Source organism: Galleria mellonella, unplaced genomic scaffold (genome assembly GCF_026898425.1).
Source record: "Galleria mellonella isolate WM207_F2 unplaced genomic scaffold, CSIRO_AGI_GalMel_v1 utg266, whole genome shotgun sequence".
NCBI classification, from domain to species: domain Eukaryota; kingdom Metazoa; phylum Arthropoda; class Insecta; order Lepidoptera; family Pyralidae; genus Galleria; species Galleria mellonella.
This window is the reverse complement of record NW_026442061.1, coordinates 1654661-1674185: the sequence shown is the minus strand read 5'-3', so window position 1 is coordinate 1674185 and position 19525 is coordinate 1654661. Positions and strand designations below refer to the sequence as shown.

At 35.4% G+C, this 19525-nt stretch overlaps 2 protein-coding genes across 2 annotated transcripts; both read left to right on the top strand.

Moving 5' to 3' along the window:
* Window positions 1-204: 204 nt before the first annotated feature.
* On the top strand, window positions 205-8768 carry LOC113516021 (fumarylacetoacetase). The gene is made up of 9 exons (XM_026900356.3): window positions 205-438; window positions 830-937; window positions 2028-2152; window positions 2860-3000; window positions 3667-3764; window positions 4572-4727; window positions 6595-6801; window positions 7493-7641; window positions 8495-8768. The coding sequence occupies exons 1-9, from the start codon at window positions 355-357 to the stop codon at window positions 8696-8698; spliced, it is 1272 nt and encodes a 423-aa protein (XP_026756157.1). The 5' UTR covers window positions 205-354; the 3' UTR covers window positions 8699-8768.
* Window positions 8769-9286: 518 nt separating this feature from the next.
* Window positions 9287-18493, top strand: LOC113516243 (zinc finger protein 490-like). The gene is made up of 14 exons (XM_031908989.2): window positions 9287-9523; window positions 9810-9984; window positions 10316-10441; window positions 10924-11061; window positions 11230-11658; window positions 12095-12223; window positions 13415-13555; window positions 13741-13871; window positions 14270-14477; window positions 15508-15626; window positions 15987-16155; window positions 16740-16865; window positions 17773-17967; window positions 18264-18493. Exons 1-14 carry the CDS (start codon window positions 9318-9320, stop codon window positions 18435-18437), a joined length of 2466 nt encoding a protein of 821 aa, XP_031764849.2. The 5' UTR covers window positions 9287-9317; the 3' UTR covers window positions 18438-18493.
* The last annotated feature ends 1032 nt before the right edge of the window (window positions 18494-19525 follow it).

Here is a 19525-nt window from a genome sequence, read left to right as displayed (position 1 = left end):
ATATTTTTTCTTTGTTTGTTAGATATATATTATTAATAAATATTTATATCATTGCAATATCAAATTCAAATTTTAGTTATAATGACCGAGAGCATACCTTTAGAATCTAACCAATATAACTAATAACTTTCTCAAAAGATAACGAAAGTGAATACCTACCTACCTACTTCAAATAACCTTGACATTATGTATCCAAGCAACAAGCCGCCCGGCGAATGAACCGACAGACTCGAACTCGACGCGTCTCATTTCCATAACAAGAAACATAACCTAAGTATAACCAAGTTTACTAGTTTATAAATGTAATTCCGACCGATACCACATTCTTGTGTGAGCTGGTGAACAGAATTAAACATGAAATCTTTTATAGAATACGGACCTAATTCGGACTTTCCAATTGAAAATCTTCCGTATGGTGTCTTCACTTCACCAAAAAATGTAAGTTTTACTTTCCATACAATTATTTCGATTAAAGCGGGTCATACAATTTTGCGTTATAAATAATTATGAGTGATTAATTTATAACTTCTATATTTATTTTATCTTATAATTTCTGCATTTTTTAATGCATAAATACTCATTTATTAAATAATACGTTAAGACTCATTGTATGCATAAGTACATAGAACACTGATAAAAAAACGAGTCAGCTAATTTGACAATTAGCTGACAAAATGTTTACCCGTTTTTGAAAATTAATACACTATCTATATAATCTAAGATCTTTATTATTTGAATTAAATGTATTGGAATTAAGTTAATAATAATCATAACTAATTTATTATCTTATTTTATTATATTAACTGTTTGTTTAAATTGTTTATTTTAGGATATCAAACATATCGGTGTTGCAATCGGGGACTGGATATTGGATTTAAATGTGATCTCTCATCTGTTCGATGGACCTTTATTGAAAGATAAACAGAATGTTTTTAAGGTAATGCACCTACTCGCCTACATATTTTTTTATTTTTAATTAGTGGAAATGGAATGGTAACCCTTTCTGCACTATTAATTTATGATACAGAATATCAGTGAAGAATGACAAGTAAGAACTCAAGGTAAACATCATGACAAATTCACCAAATAATAACCACGATGCCTACTGGGGTAAAATATGAAATATAACTTAATAGAGTATTTGCTAGACCCCGTTGGGTCTCAAGTCTCCATTACTAACAATCCTTTACTTATCTGTTTATATCTTTAATAAACAAGAGTACTTAACAACAATTAATAGACTTTATTCCGTTGCAAATAGATTCAAAATGCAATGATTTTATTTTACTTGATAACAAGCAAGCCACTCGTAATAACAAAGTTAATAAACGACACGACGACACGGCCGTGTATGCAAATTGTTCAGTTGTTTACGAGTAAAATTAGAATTATTATAACATTCCACAATATTTATTAATTCTATATTTAATTATCACGGCATGGAAATATACTGAACTGGAATAGAAGAACGGTGTTGCCATTTAATGGGTGAAACTCTAACAGGTAGCAATGAGGGGGGGGAGGGGTTGTAATGCGGACTACCAGCCCCATTGCTAGCCATATACCCAGTCTTTTTTTGATGGGTGAAAATGGTATGGTAACCCCGCCTGCGCTAACGGGATACGCTGGCGGAGCACCAGTGAAGGGTGATGGATGAGAATGAAAACAGGCCAGTTAGCCCATCATGATGAATTCATCAGGAATTAACCATGATAGTTTCCAGGGAGAACCGCGATGAGGTCGACCTGGTTGGGTATATTGCTAGTAATAGGATTCTCAGTCTCCATTACTAACAATCCCTTTCCCCCCGCCATATACAGGCGCCAGTCAGGTCGATCTTCACGTGATCTCCCCTGGAAACCATCATGCTAAATGCCAGGTGTATTTATCACGATGGGCTAGCTGACCTGCTCTTTCATTTTCTGCAATGGGGCTGTCCAACTCCATTGCTAACAATCCCTTTCCTCCCACCGTCAGATTGTTTAACCAGTTACATAAAAACAGATTAATCATATCAATATTTTTAGGAGGAGAAATTAAATGCTTTTATGGGATTGACAAAATCACATTGGATTGAAGCGAGAAGTACACTTCAAAACCTTCTAGATGTATCCAATTCTACGTTACAAAATGACAGTGAACTCAAACAAAGGTAATCTGGCTTACAGTTAATTTTACTACACGAAATGTTTATAATGATGAATTTATAATGATGTCCTTATTATGTTTATAATGATGATTATAGCTATAATTTATATTGTATCGATTACGATGCGTATTTTGGCAGTCGATTTAATTCACCGTCTTTATACAACGAAAAATCTTAAATCTACTGAACACGTACATATGTTCCCACTTCTCGTTTTAAAGAAATTATAAAGACATATTTTTTTTAAATATAGTTAAATCGAAACAAATTGACTTCAATGTTATTAAAATTAGTATAGGACCAATACATTTATTAGATTATTTCTATCTATATTGATTACAAATGATTCATCAATATCGAATTTTTATTTGCGCAGCCATATAGGAGTTACATAGAACTTAGTACAACTTACACGAAAAAAGCATTCCTTTTGACCTCAGCAATAAGTCCAGATTATTTAATTATAACTGGTATCGTAATAAAATATTCGCCACTTCAACATGTTACGAGCAACCGCCATTTTTAACGGTTTTTTTTTTTAAATATAATACAGCCCATGTTACTTATTCATAATATATCTATTCTATAGATGGAAGAATTTTTAAAGTCGGTCAAGATTTTTTTAAATATTATATATTTCCTTTCCATTATATAATAGTAGTTTAAATATTTTACTTATTTTCTTTTTTAATTTGTTTAAATTTTTCCAGTGCATTCGTCAAACAGAGCGAAGCAACAATGCACGTTCCAGCTGAAATCGGCGACTACACAGATTTCTATTCGTCTATCCACCATGCTACCAACGTAGGCATCATGTTCAGGAGTAAGGAAAACGCCCTCATGCCGAATTGGTGAGACTAAATTATTAGTAGTACCTAATAAATGTGTTACTTATTATTTATCTATATAATAATAATAATTCCTTTATTACAGATAACTAAAATCCATTTTTCTTAGTAACAATTGACTTAAACTATATTAGTAAAAAAAAAATACACAACAAATCATTTTATGGCCCCTATAATAATTTTAACCCACAATGAGAGGATCGGGCTATCGTATTTATTACATAACGCCCACAGAATGCTGTTACTGTTGCCGCGCAGTCGGTATAACATTAATAAAAAATATGAATAAATATTAAATTCTATTCCTTGTTAAACACTTAAGTAACCTATTTCGCATGAGTAGATAGAATTTTCAAAAATAATATATAATCTATGTTATTCGTTGATAATGTAGCTTTGTATAGGTAAAAGAATTAAAAAAAAATTAAATGAATAATATATATATATATATATATATATATATATATATATATATATATATATATATATATATATATATATAATAAATATTAAAAAAAAATACCTGATACTGTTATTACAGGATGTAACGTAAATATAAAAAATTAAAAACAAGATATATTCTAGTTATATATTTGTTTACTTGAAATTATTATAATATAAAATTTCATTATATGATATTAATTGAAAAACTATGTTTTTACAATTTAGGAAACACCTACCGGTTGGCTACCACGGGCGGTCCAGTTCCATTGTGATATCGGGCACGCCGATACATAGGCCTTATGGTCAAACACTGCCTGTTGAAGGTATTTATACGAATAATGTAATTCATTCATTCATTTGATACTCATTCATTCATTCATTTTACATGTTACTTCATCAATTACAAAAATAATAAATACAGTAAATGTAATAGTAATGTTAGATTAGTACCCTCGGTACTTTTGTTGGCTTCAGTACAATGACACAATACTGAATAAATAAATATTTAATTACAAGAAACATAGTAAATATATAAATGTTAACAATATTTTTTTTTTTTATAAAACTTAGAATGGCAAACAAGCTGACGGTCCACCTGATGGAAAGTGGTAAGCGTCGCCTATAGACATGAGCAGTACCATGGACATAACAGAGTATACTGTTTTGCCCATGATACCCCCCATGCGTTGCCATTCCTGAGGACTCAGGTGTTATTCCTCTGTACCCAGTAAATTCACGCCATATATATCACACACCAACGTAAACCACACACGTAAACCACAAAAACGTAAAAGAATCACATTTAATAATATAATGGCGATATAGCGAAACGATGTCAACAGACAGAGATGCAATTATTGAAAATCAGAGACAGAGCGAGATACGCGAAAGTTAATATGAAACGTGTCTATCGAGTATGTTGGCATCTCACTCTGTCTGTCCGTGATTTCCTCTATCTCTTTCTGCATAGAACATTCAGATAACTTTATAAAAGGATGTTATAAAAAAAATATTATAATGGCTTCGCTTACACCTTCTGTATAATAAATATGATGTATATTTTTACAAATATTTTATGGACAATTATTTTATATGCTTATTAATTTAATCAACTTGATATTTTTATTTAGGTGCCGATCCCCACTTCGGGCCGTGTCGCCTGATGGACTTTGAGTTGGAGGTGGCCTGCTTCGTCGGAGGACCACCTACCGCACTTGGACAGAGAGTCACAGCAAAGCAGGCTGAGGACCATATCTTTGGTTTTGTGCTCATGAACGATTGGAGTGGTACGTAAATTGGCACATTTCTTTTTTCTTTTTATTCTACATGGAATTCCAAACAAGCCGCCTTTTTGTGTACTGATAAAATTTTTTTTATTTAATAAATATATATCTTTCTGTTTTTACTAATATAATAAAATTGTAACTCAAAGATGTCTTTAGGATGTACGAGGAAAAATGTATGTAAGGTGTCTTAATAAGAGCAATATAAAGTCTGTACGTTTGTTTTAATATCATGAAAAAACTACTGTATCGCTTTGAATGTGAGTTTTACAATTATGTTTCTGAATATCCAATTTAATATATAAGGGTCTACCATTAAATGTTTTCCGAAACTTAAGGGCCGAACGAAACTCAAATTTGATATTAAAATTATTCAATACGTATTGTTTATAAATATTAAAATGTTCATTTGGACTTTAGGTAGGATTTATGGCAAACAAAATGTTAAGCTCCATTTACTAGGCCGATTTCAGTATGAACGAAAATACGAAATTGAATCCGAAAATTCGGAATTTCATTTCATGGTAGACCCCCTCGTGTAAGCTTTATTCTGATACCCCATCTAGATGTGAGTACCTATTTCCAAAGTTAGCGTACGATAATGCGGGCAAACGTTAGTAATTAATAGAATTAATAGCAATAATTTGTGGCTAGTTGTGTATAAAACAGCCACATTACCTGAGATGTCTGTAAGAGACTGTTTATTACATAACTTGCTCCTTTATTACATTGAATATCAGTGCCGGCCCTAGTCCCTGATAATAATTTCAAAATTTTAAAAAGTCTTTTTTTTTATACAACTTAGAATGGCAAACAAACTGACGGACCACCTGATGGAAAGTGGTAACCGTCGCCTATAGACATGAGCAGTACCATGGACATAACAGAGTTTACTATTTCGCCCATGATACCCCCCATGCGTTGCCATTCCTGAGGACTCAGGTGTTATTCCTCTGTACCCAGTAAATTCACGCCATATCCCACCCTTCAAACCAAAACACAGCCATGCAAACACAACTGCTTCACGGTTGAAACACGAATGGGACAGAGGTACCCAAGCAATCGACTTTTGTACAAAGTCTCCCTCTGATAAGATTACCTGAGATGTCTGTAAGAGACTGTTTATTACATAACTTGCTCCTTTATTACATTGAATATCAGTGCCGGCTCTAGCCCCTGATAATATTTTATCTTTCCAATTTAATTTAAATATAAAAATGATTAGAAGACTGTCATCATTGTGTTCTCTTGTATTTGATATTTATATGTTGTATTTAACGTGTGTATGTATGTGTGTATATGTATGTGTATGTGTATATGTATATATATGTGTATGTGTATGTATGTATATATGTGAATGCATGTGTGTATATATATATATAATTATTTATAATTTATGTAAATATTTATTTAAATTTCTGTCTTGCACTACTACTGCCCACTCACTACTTCCTATGCCACTGCGTTAGGTTGACTGGAAGAAATCTCTTTTAGAGATAAGTTCGCCTTTGCTAACATTGTTATTAACTTATTGTTGTTACTGTATGTTTTTGTGCAATAAAGAATATATATATATAATAATTTCAAAATTTTAAAAAGTGTTGAGGCAATCTGTGGATTTCTGCAACGTTGTCCTTCGAGTTTTTAAAAACCTGATCTAGCAACCCACAACTCTCAAAAGACATTATTAAAATTGATTTTACGCTGGAAATTGTTTCTGGCATTTGGCTTTTTAGCATCCTTTGCCGTCTGGCGTCTAGAGCGATCGCTATTCTTGCTTTACCCCAGAGTCAACGCTGAGTTTTTTTTTTTTTTTTTTTTTTTTTTTATAAAACGCTGAGTGATTTAAATTTTCTATTAACTTTTACAGCGAGAGACATACAGAAATGGGAGTATGTCCCTCTAGGACCTTTCACAGCCAAGAACCTCGGCACGTCAGTGTCCCCATGGATTGTTACCGTGGAAGCCCTTAAGCCGTTCGCAGTAGACAACTATCCGCAGGATCCCACACCGTTCGAATACTTAAGACATGATGACAAATTCAATTTCGATATCCGATTGGAGGTCGATATACAATGTGAGTCAAAAATTATAACATTTTTTTGTTTCGAATTACAGTCCTTGTTCTTTTATTCATTTTAAAAATAGAATATTCTACTAATATAAAAATAGATTACTAGTCGAAATTATTTCGTCACTATTGGAATATTTTTTTGCGAAATAATACATTAAATATGTAGGTAAGTTTAAAACTGGAGGAATCGTCTAGTAAAATCTTACTAAATCTCATCCACAGGGAAGTAAAAACTCCTATCAATTTTTTATTTCACTAAAATAAGTAAATAAAACAAAATACATAAACGTATTAAATAAATAAAATTGTTTAAATTCTCCACTGATGAGGAGGGGTCCAAATTGGTTTATTTCGAGTATTAGGTACCTATAGATTATTTACGTTAACATAGCACGCTCTTTCATTTTTTTTTATTTTAATGTGTGTGACCGTATATATTGGTGCTTTATTTGTGTTTGTGAGTAAACGACTTCAGTAATGGTTCGGCTAGAGGAGTATTATATTCCTTGATCGAAACCTTGTAAATATTTTTACTCGCATATTTTTAATACTTTGGTTTTTGAAGAGGCGTGCCATGTTATTATAGACAATCTATACGTCTTGTCTTTTATAAATTACAAGTCATAATTTGGATCTTATATATGATAGAACCTAAAGCTGGATAATTTATCTACTCTCCGTTTTTCACTGACAGCTGAAAAGTCTCCCGTTGTAACGACGATATGTCGTTCGAACTACAAGTATCTATATTGGACGGCGAAGCAACAACTAGCTCAGCAGACCGTTACCGGCTGCAACTTGAGACCTGGCGACTTGCTAGGATCAGGCACTATAAGTGGCGATGTAAGTATAATTAGTTTTGGCGAACAGAAGTAGATAAAGACATACTGCGAGGACCTCAATCGCTGTCATTGTGAAAACCACGACCACTCTATCAAGAGTGTACGACTGAAGAGGGAGAGAAGTATAGTTTTTACTAATAATAATAAGTATTTAACTTATAGAGTCAATTAAAATCGATTTATTCAATCAACATAATAAATTTAGTAGGGAAAAATATATCATATTGTGACCTACAATTATTTTTGCGATTTTTTTTTATACCAAAAAGGTGGCAAACAAGCATACGCCTACAGCCACTTTCAACCATCGTACAGCTCGCCATCGACAGGGAGTTCATCCTCATGTCCTACAGCCTCAATGGTCGCGTACTGCGCGGTTTCAAAGATGTTTCCTCCCACGAACACTCAGGTTGTGGAATGAGCTTCCTGCCGAGGTTTTCCCAAGAGACTACAGCATGGGGTTTTTCAAAAGGGGGGGTAAAGAGGTTTCTTCAGGGTCGACAACGCACGCGTAATACCTCTGGTATTACAGGTATTCATAGGCTACGATAACCACTTACCATCAGGTGGGCCGTATGCTTGTTTGCCGCCTCAGTGGTATTAAAAAAAATACGTCTGATAGCAAACTGGTTATTCAATTCTTAAAAATCTACTATCAATAAGTTTTGATTTTGTGTTAATATTGTTATTATTCAGTCCCTAAACAATTGGCAAAGGAATTTAAGCTTAGATACTTCAAAATTGGACCATATAGCAATAATCACAAGGATTATCTCTTATGATTATTGCATATGTCATATCCATATATTATAAATGCGTTTCATATACAAATAATGATTATTTTTTATGTTCAGACTGTTGACTCTTACGGAAGTATGCTGGAGATTTCATGGAAAGGCACCAAGCCTATTCGCCTGCTCAATGGTGAAGAACGGAAATTCCTTCAAGATGGCGACACAGTAATACTCCGTGGATACTGTATCAACGAACATGGTGTCAGAATTGGTTTTGGGAATTGCAGTGGAAAATTACTGCCCGTTGTACCTTTTAATGGATAAATTATATATAAACCGCAAAAATCTATGCAAAGTTGTTATCATAAATATAAACGTATATGTAATCTAAGTATTATAGTAGTTTCATTTAATGATTTAAGGTAAATATAAAACGAACTACTATTCCTCTTCAACGAGAACACTTTATTCCTAATACCAGCAGCGGCCAAAATTACGACGAATCAATAGGTGAGAAATCTCCGCCAGAAAACTGGCTCAAATAAGCAATAAGGAAATATAAGTTTATTGCGTACTATTCAATTTAATGTTAGTAATGAACACTACTACTCGGGCGAGAGATGGGCTTAAACCATCTCTAAAGCCTAACTGCGGTTGCTAATCCGCCTGGCAAGCGTGGCAACTACTGATAAAATCCCGCAATATGGAGGCTTATGTTCAGCAGGATGATATGATGATGATGAATGAACACTACATAAAGTCTGAGTATATTTGATACTAGCTGATGATAAAGTTCCTCTGATAAATTACTGCCGCCATAGATAACGATAGTACATGCGATTTTTTTTCGACATCAAACTGTCAAGTATCTGTCAGTGTCAATGTCAAGTATTTTTTTTTTCTTTTTTTGTGGCGTTCACCCCGATATTAGGGTATTTTGCCAATGTCAAGTATTGTCAAGTTAGAAATTTGTATTGGAATATTTTGTTTGTTGTTTATTTTGTTTTCAATTAAAGTGGAATTAAAAAAAAATCTTTCTTTGCGTGTTAATTTAAATTTAAAAATGGTTTGTTATTGCTGTGTAAAGGGCTGCGGTAACAATAGTAATAATAAAAAGAAAAATCCAAGTAGTAACACTTCTTTTCATGCGTTAGTATTAATTCCCTTAAATTAAATTATTTTTAACAGTTAAATAAATAGAAACGGGTTAAGAGCATATACGTTTAATTTCAATTTACTCCTTTTCGTATGGGGGAGAAACCTTAATTTATTTCCATAAAGAGTGTCTCTTTAGCTATTTGTTGGTGTTTTGGCCCACATAACAGACTTATAGATAAGTCGTTGCAAATATTTGATAATATATAAAATAAATATAATTTAAATTTCAAACTTTTTGTCAACATTTAATTTCTAAATACTGATTCACTTTTAATAGGTTCCCATCCAACCAAGAGCTCCGAATGAAATGGTTGAAAGCAATCGGGCGGCCTAACTGGGATCCTCCAAGTCACGCGCGCATTTGTAGCGCACATTTCAACTACGACCAGATCAACCATGACAGCTGTCGCATCAGGATCAAGGATGATGCATGTCCTGTAAATGCATTGCCTGTGAGTGTTTTATCCACTCGCAAATATATAGAATTATCTTTAATATTTCCATTATTTATGAACTTATTGTAGTATAGTAGTATTTTACTATTTTCATGTATTGTTTTGTAATAGTCTAGTGTAATTCCTTTTCCTTTTATATAATAATAATGTATATTTAGTAACATACTATGTGTTAGTAAGAATTAGAATATTTTTTATTCAAGTAAACTTAACTAAAAGCATTTTTGAATTGTCAGAGTATTTTTTTTTATGATATCTAATGTTTTTTTAAAATAAAATGTTATATCTATAGTTATTTTTAACTACTGACTAAATATATTTGTTACAGCCCAACTCAAACTTTGAAGCTTCATTCATAGAGGTGTGCAGAATCTGCCTGGCAACTGACCTGAAGATGTACAGTTTGGAGAATGGTATACTGAAGAGTTGCATGGAATCAATAGCTGGATTTAATGTAAGTATAAATAGTCTGTAATAAATGGATTAAAAGATCAAAATTTATAGATAATTTCCTTAGTGCAAGAGTAGACATGTTACTTTATGTAAATAGGATCTTAAATTCAATCTAATCCAGGCTAACATAGCAATTAATTTTTTTTTTTAAATTGAATCATATTGGTGTGTTCTAGATTGTGTACACAGACATTTATTCTTTAGTTTCTCATACCACTAAACATTCTAGTTTAACGATAGCATTTAATATCGCTATGTAGCACAGTATTGGGTTTTTATATAGAATACAGCTGAGATATTAAACAACATTTTCATATTTGAACTAAATATGTTTCATGGGGCAAGTTGTTTTTGTAAATAATGTCACTGTCTTTTGAATTGATATATCAATCCTTTTATGCTAACCCTCTATTTTCTTTTTCATAAGAATTTAATATATATATTTTTTTAATTGAAGTTATAATGGATGCTATATTGTTTAAGGAAAACTATAATATAGAAGGACTACCCCAGTTTATTTGTTTTGAGTGTGCCGCTCATCTGATAAAGTGCTATAATCTTATAGAAAAAAGTATGACAGCTCAAGCAACATTGCTGGACATTTTTGCTCTAAATGGCCATGTAAGTTTCATAAAAATACTTCCTATATTTTTTTATTATTGTGCTTTGCTCAATATTAAAATAGAAACATGTTCCAAAAACTATTTACTTAATTTTTTTGTAAAGCTATCAATATTGGTTATTGTCATCAGAAAAATGTCAACCCTTTACTGTTCTGTTCCTTTTCAGATAACGAAAACTCTTATCAAAACTAAAAATAGAGAAAACTTAAATCTTAAATCAAATTTAAAATATAATGGTGTAGTACCAACTTATTTATTCGAATATAAATATGATGATATTAATGAAACATCATTATTAACTAATACTGAATTTTTAGTGGAAGATCACAAATTAAATGATTGTGCAGCTAAAACTAAAAGTCATGTAGACAATGATTTAAAAAAAGGTATGCAATATCACAATATTGAAAATAAAATAAATAAAACAAATGATGAATATTCGATAGAGGATGATTTTGATGGAGGCGATGAAACTCAAAATTATGATAGTGATAATGAAACAATTGAAAATATACAAGTTATGAATATAAAATCAAGTGGTGGTGAAGAATTAGTTGCAAATGTATTGGACACAAATGAGTATACTGACAAAAATGTAAGTTGACATACATTAAAAGTACCCGTAACCGGCGAGTGTGTATGACAAGATTGATGAATGTCCACACAGAAGCGAAAGAGGTTTGTTTGAATCGAAGCATTTGGTGTTCCATTGTTTCTGCCTACCCTAATGGGAGACAGGCGTGACAGATATATTATATTTTTATAATAGTTTTATATTACTTGATGAATTTAATAAGACAGTAACTAATAGCAAAAGAATCAATGTTATTGTTTTTATTTGAGCTGCGTCTAGTTTTTTGTTTCTTAATTAATACTTTTAATTTAGATATTTTAGGGAGTTGGCAATAAGGAATAGGTATTTATTGTACCATAGAAAAAATATGGGTGATACATTATTTAACAATAATTATGTATAGTAACTATACCTACTTAAACATTCTACATTCTATTTGAGATTGTACATATTTTAGATAATTCAAGAGAAATCTTTTAAACGACAGCAGAATAAAGAAGAAGAGAAGTGTAATAGAAAATCCTTAGGTGGCTTTACACCCAATGAAGTCAGCATGCAGAAATATTTCAATATCGTCAAACTAACTGTAAGTTTTAACTTAGATAAGTGGCAAATAAATATATATAGGTAAAGAGAGAATAGACAAAAATAGAAAATAATCTTTATTCATATATAGATTAGAAAATAAATCCAATTGGTCATCAATAAAGCTTTTTTTCTTTATTTCTTTCTTTTATTTATTCCTTTCTTTTATTTATTTCTTTCTTTTTCTCTCTCTTCTTTTCTTCTTTCCTTCTTTTCTTTATTTCTTCCTTTTATTTATTTCTTTCTTTTCTTTTTTCTTTCTTTTCTTTCTTTCTTTCTTTCTTTCTTCCTTTTTTTACTCATTCAAACAGACTCATTTTAATTGATAATAATCACACAGCGACCTCCAGTGCCTTTTTTTTATGCGTGCGCTAACAGAACATATCTATCAGTAAATTCATTGTCTAATTATTTACAGGGTATTTTTAGAGTGAAGGATAATAGGTGTATTGTTATGAATTAGTGGTATTAAGATGTATTTAAGAGGATCGCCGAGTAGGCCGTGCCCACTCCAAAATTGTCTGATACCCACATGAGGATGCTATCTAAGTATTGTAACTATGCGTAGAGATATTATGATATAAAGATACAGTCTGTGCACCTAGGCCACTGTTGAACATAGGTCTCTGTTCAGCAGTGGACAGATAATGGTACTTAATACTTAGATTATATAGATAGATAGTGTCTCCATACAAATGCTTCGTGAAAAACGGGTCAACTTTTTCATACAATTTTGCGTAATAAATAGTTATGAATGATTCCTTTATAACTTCTATATTTATTTTGTCTTATAAATTCTGCAACATTTTAATGCGTAAACACACATTTTGTTTATTAAATAATACGTCAAGATACAGTTTATGCGTAAATAGAATAGAATACTGATAAAAAACAAGTCAACTAATTTGACAAGTAGCTGACAAAAAAATTACCCGTTTATAGAGGCTTAAGGCTCTATCTATATAATCAAGAGCTGATTATGATGAAGTTGACAAATGTTTTTAAATAATATGTGATCTTCAGATATTTAATATATTTGATACACAGATGAATCTTGCAATAACACAGAATACTTTATATATTTTAAATGTTAAAAATTACTTGTTATTTACATTTATCTAAATAAGTAACTTTATTGACCAAATAAAAATTCGTTTAGTAAATTTTTTTATTAGTATTTCATTTTTTTTAGCCACAAGAGCAAATAGAGGAATGGAAGAAAACAATGGAGAATCGACCGTGGAAAAGCAACGCAGTATACAAATGTGAAGTATGCTCGAAAATATTCGCCCACGTCAATACATACCGTTCGCATGTGACACGCCATGACCCAGTAGGTATATATATGTATATTTTTTATTATCAACTAATAGTGAAAAATTATCTTTTGACTTTTGAATCCACATTACTGTTATCCGGGTTGATTTGTATTCCCAATAAATATTTTTAAATATTTTTTTTTTAATTGCGTGATATTTATTTATTAAAATTTTTATCTCACCTCGTTCATATTTTCAGAGTCGTGGCAAAGCCGAATGCCCAGTATGTAAATTACGTTTCAAGAACGACGTTGTGGTCAGATCTCATGCCAATCGTATCCACGGCAAGAAATTCCATTGCAAATCGTGTTCTAAAGTGTTTAGTAACGTGTAAGTACGTTTTATTGTGGGTTTTCTCTGTACAGTATATTTTTGATGTATGTTTAATATTCATTAATTGGGGAATAGGTAAAATAATTATGATGAATAATAATTTAAATAATTGAAAACACACCATCTCTTTTGCGGTGTTCATCACTCTCGTCATCGAAATGAACGAAGCAAGCTATTTCAGCGTACGTTCTCAAGCATACCCAGAGTTTCTTTAGAAAGATCCTGTGGAACATCTCGATCGTCCTGAGTAGTGATGAAGAGCTGTTATCTTCGTAGTGTGTGAAAGATTTCTTAGTTTAATTCTTTCTGCTTGATCATTTATCATGTATATACTGTTGTCGATATTCCAATTTTCGCACTGTCAATTTTTATCACTATTCAATTTATATTAACAGAGGAGTCGCAAAAAAGCATCAGAAATGGCACTCGGGGTACAAGTACGCGTGCAGCCGCTGTCCCTTCCGTAGTGTTCACGAGTCGTCGCTGGGCGTGCACGTGCGGCGCCAGCACCAGCACGGCCTCGCGTGCGCGCGCTGCGGCCGCGCCGCCGCCTCGCGCCGCGCGCTGCGCCTGCACCGCGCCGCCGCGCACGCCGCGCCGCAGGTAGCACGCAGCACGCAGCACGCAGCACGCAGCACGCAGCAGCTGCACCAGCACGGCCTCGCGTGCGCGCGCTGCGGCCGCGCCGCCGCCTCGCGCCGCGCGCTGCGCCTGCACCGCGCCGCCGCGCACGCCGCGCCGCAGGTAGCACGCAGCACGCAGCACGCAGCACGCAGCACGCAGCAGCTGCACCAGCACGGCCTCGCGTGCGCGCGCTGCGGCCGCGCCGCCGCCTCGCGCCGCGCGCTGCGCCTGCACCGCGCCGCCGCGCACGCCGCGCCGCAGGTAGCACGCAGCACGCAGCACGCAGCACGCAGCACGCAGCAGCTGCACCAGCACGGCCTCGCGTGCGCGCGCTGCGGCCGCGCCGCCGCCTCGCGCCGCGCGCTGCGCCTGCACCGCGCCGCCGCGCACGCCGCGCCGCAGGTAGCACGCAGCACGCAGCACGCAGCACGCAGCACGCAGCAGCTGCACCAGCACGGCCTCGCGTGCGCGCGCTGCGGCCGCGCCGCCGCCTCGCGCCGCGCGCTGCGCCTGCACCGCGCCGCCGCGCACGCCGCGCCGCAGGTAGCACGCAGCACGCAGCACGCAGCACGCAGCACGCAGCAGCTGCACCAGCACGGCCTCGCGTGCGCGCGCTGCGGCCGCGCCGCCGCCTCGCGCCGCGCGCTGCGCCTGCACCGCGCCGCCGCGCACGCCGCGCCGCAGGTAGCACGCAGCACGCAGCACGCAGCACGCAGCACGCAGCAGCTGCACCAGCACGGCCTCGCGTGTACGCACTCTTAATGTGCAAACAGCTTCATAGTGCAAACGGCCCTAAATCGACCTTTATACTTGTACAAAATCTTAAGAAAGACAAAGAAAGGCCTAGACTAAGTACGAATTAACCTATTGGTAGAATCGTTATTGCTAGCCAGTCCATGAGATGTCGACATGTGCAATATTGTCTTCTCTAAGTTATTTTATCTATCTATTCGTTTGTACCTTGTCTACATTTTATAATAAACTACGATTATTTTTACAATCACCACAGAAAAGTGAAGACAGTGAAGCTTTTCCATGTGAGGAGTGCAACCTAAGCTTTAATTCTGAAGGCGCACGTCGCGTACACATACTGACGTCGAAACAGCACAGGCGGAAAAATAATTTACAGTAAGTATAGCCATTTTTTACTAACCGATCAATTCGTTCCCTTTCCACAATAAAGCCAGATTGCTTGGACAATGTTTGACTTCGGTCTGGAGATCTTAAGATCGAATCTCAATTTTTGAATTTTTCAAATTCATAACGATTGTCTTGTGCTTCGTGTTTCGAACATAGGCATATTTATGGAGGCGGAGGGCGGCGTTTTAGGTAAATAATTATCCAAATCGGTTTATTATATTTACCAAACAAAAAAAAAATAACCGAATTGAGTACTTCCTCCTTTATTGAAGTCGACTGAAAACAGTCGAAGTAAAGTAACTGCGTTTGTTTTTTTAATTTATAGGTCTGAGTATTTTTTGTTTTTAGTATCCCTAGTCCTCAAGATCTCGTACCTAAAAATACATGCAAATTTTGCGGCGTGGAGTTTTCGACTGCGGCCGAGGTGGTCAGACATATCCGCACTGAACACCGGAGGGTCCAGAAGAAAACCGGCTGGCGGCTACCTGACGACTCGTACCCGACGCAGTGCGAACATGTGAGTGACACTTTTTTTTTATACAAACTGCAACAGTATGTCATGATCCAGTTGTATACTGACCAGAATTATAAATTGAAAGATTAAAAAAGAAAATATAAGATCGCAATTACAATGTTTTAGGTTCAAGTCTGGCCGACGTTAAAAGCTTTGTATCAATTTAAGTTTTTTTACTACGTTCCCATGCTGGAAATATGCATAATAAATTAAATAGGGATAAAAATTGTTTTTGAAATTTTAAATATTTTTCTGCTGTCGGCATCTTAATAAGAATCTTATTTAATTTCCTATTAGAGTCAGAGGACTTTAAATAAGTCATCAGTCACAGATATTAAATTTATTCGATTATTTAAAAAAAAAGATACTAATATGAATATGAAAGTTTATAAAGATATTTGTATTTTTGGATGATTGTTAATTAAGCTTAAACGGCTAGACAGATGTGAGTGAATTTCAATATAGATTTATATCATAGAATACTTTATATACTGATGTACGCGGGCAAAACCCCGTTAAATAATTAGTGACAAATAATAAAGACCTTGCCACACTTCGGTATAAACGTTTAACCGGTCGTTGGTCAGTGTGACGTGTGCGTGGACTCCCGCGGCGAGCACTGGCGGCACGTGCGGCGGCATCACCCGCGGCTCGTGGCTGCATACCGCCGCGTCGTCACCGCTGTATGCCACGCCTGCGGCAAGGGTTTCCAGGTAATACCACTTAGTTTTTTTATGATACTTATGTAGAATCATTCGTGTTTCTGCTGTTGTTTTTACATCAGTGTGTTTCGGTTTTAAGGATGGGATATGGCAATGAAGTTACAGAGTACAAAGGTGTAATACCTTAGTCCTCAAGAATGGCAGTGCATGAAGCGCGTCATGGGCGACACATTTTATTCTGTTATAGTACTGTTCATATTTATAGGCGACGGATACCATTTTCTATGTGTATCGTATGTATGAATGATATGTACAATATAACTTTAATACTGTTTCTAAAACTCTTAATATAGATCTATTTTCGAAAAATATAATATCAGTGAGAGACCAACTGAGTAGGCAATTTTTATATTTATAGTCAGTTTAAAGAACTATTGTATGGATAAGGCCATATTTTAATCAAATATTTGCATTTAATTTTTACTTTGTATTTTATTCATCATTATTTTATTCTTTTTTTTTTTTTTTGTTTTCGTTCCTTTTGTTTGTTCATATTTTTTTTTGTTAGCTCCTATTTTTGTAGCTTTGTGTACAGCGCCTTGTATCTATATTGTTGCTACTTGTAAAAACCTATTAGTGGCTTATTTTGTGAACCTGAACTGTATCTTTTTGCTCTAGTGTAGTGAAGTGCCCTGGTTTTCTTATGAATAAATAAATAGGTCTAACAGAGGGACTTATATTTTAGGGACTTTGTATAAATGCGCAGGTATGGCAACTCATGAGGGGTATCATGGGCGAAACAGTATACTCTGTTATGTCCATGGTACTGCACTGCTTTACCACTTTCCATCAGGTGGGCCGTCAGCTTGTTTGCCATACTAAGTTGCATAAAAAAAATATATAAAGTAGTAAAAAAGCATCAAATTGAAATTATATGTTTTATTGTATACAATATCAGAACAGTACGAAGCTGCAGCTGCACGCGCTGCGGCACGCCGGGCCGACGCTGCGCTGCTCGCAGTGCGAGCGTATGTTCTACGACAAGTACGCGCTCGCGCGCCACGCCGCCGCGCACAGCGCCGCGCGGCCGCACGCCTGCCGCACGTGTGGCCGCGCCTTTAAACTGCGCGCCAACCTGCAGCGACATGCGAGGGTGACCACACTATTTTATAATGCATACAGATTTTGTTAATTTTAGACGAAGACGCCGCTCACTTCAGTCCTGTCGTGACCACGTCGAAACGTCGAAACGGCGGCAATAAAGAAGCAGGTATATAGCCACTATTTACCTGTAAAGGCTTCTACATCGCGTTAAATCTCGATATTATAAGTGTATTTAAATTGCATATAGATTTTTTAGTATTTCATATAAAAAATCACGTCGAATATTCTTTTTTTTTTAATAAGTTTTTTTTTATACCTTTGCAATTTTTTTTTATTCATTATCAGGTACATAGTGGATTGACTCCGTATGAGTGTACAATGTGCGGCAAAAAGTTCAAGTACTCGACGAGTGTAAACCTTCACGTACGCACGGTACACTACAAACTGCCGCATCCGCCCAGAAAGAAGAGAACCAATAAATCTGCTATAAATATAGATGATAATAATATTGTTACGTGAAATTAACTTATGTTTTTTAATAAACAAATTTTAACGCAAATAAATTATAATTCAACTACATTGGTTTATAATAAATATTCCCTCTTACCCTACAAGTCTCTAGTCATTCGAATGGTGTGTGGTTTTTTTACTTACTTAGTAAAAAAACCACACAAGTCTTAGGAGAGATTTTGCTCACTCTGCGTGTTCTACCGCCTGTACAATGGATTATACTCAGAGGAATTGTTCAATATGATGCCCACAGCCACTTTCTACCATCGTACGGCGTGCCATCGACAGGGAATTTATCCTCATGTCCTACAGCCTCAATGGTCGCATACTGCGCGGTTTCAGAGATGTTTCCTCCCACGAACACTCAGGTTTTTTTTTTGATGGCTGGAAATGGAATGGTAACCCCGCCTGCGCTAACGGGATACGCTGGCGAAGCACCAATGAAGGGTGATCGACGAGAATAAAAACAGGCCAGTTAGCCCATCATGATAAATTCATCAGGAATTAACAATGATAGTTTCCAGGGGGAACCGCGAGGAGGTCGACCTGGTTGGGTATATTGCCAAATCCCTTTCCCCGAACACTCAGGTTGTGCAATAAGTTTTTCCTAAGAGACTACAGCATGGGGTTCTTCAAAAGGGGGGTAAAGAGGTTTTTTCAGGGTCGGCAACGCACATGTAATACCTCTGGTATTGCGGTGTTCATAGGCTACGGTAACCACTTACCATTAGGGGGTTTACTAAGAGCTTTTTAAGCAGGCCTTAAATTCAACTGTCCTGCTAAAACGTACTATGACCGCGTTATAGTAGGCCAGCTACAGGATTATTTGACTGGTATTTCTAAACCATTCTCTTTTTTTTGTATGAACAATTCGTACCATGACGCCCACTTTGACAGCAACAAAACGTTTCTTACGCATCTCTATGTCAAATAAAGCAATGTTGAAAAAGTTAGTTCTTGAGTAACTTTTTATAAATTGTTTTAACATTTGTAGTAGTTTTTGTAAGGATTTAAGTTATTACTTGCTCTGTGGGAGACATTCAGAGTTCAAGTGACCCTTCATTTTACGAATTAAGCCAGAATTTATAAATTTCAAA

Coding starts and splice junctions, on each gene's coding strand:
- LOC113516021 (XM_026900356.3), top strand. CDS start 355: ATGAAATCTTTTATAGAATACGGACCTAATTCGGACTTTCCAATTGAA. Junction 938..2,027: donor ATAAACAGAATGTTTTTAAG/GTAATGCACCTA, acceptor CAATATTTTTAG/GAGGAGAAATTAAATGCTTT. Junction 3,001..3,666: donor AACGCCCTCATGCCGAATTG/GTGAGACTAAAT, acceptor TTTACAATTTAG/GAAACACCTACCGGTTGGCT.
- LOC113516243 (XM_031908989.2), top strand. CDS start 9,318: ATGTCAAGTATTGTCAAGTTAGAAATTTGTATTGGAATATTTTGTTTG. Junction 15,627..15,986: donor AGGCGGAAAAATAATTTACA/GTAAGTATAGCC, acceptor TTTTGTTTTTAG/TATCCCTAGTCCTCAAGATC. Junction 16,866..17,772: donor CCTGCGGCAAGGGTTTCCAG/GTAATACCACTT, acceptor ATACAATATCAG/AACAGTACGAAGCTGCAGCT.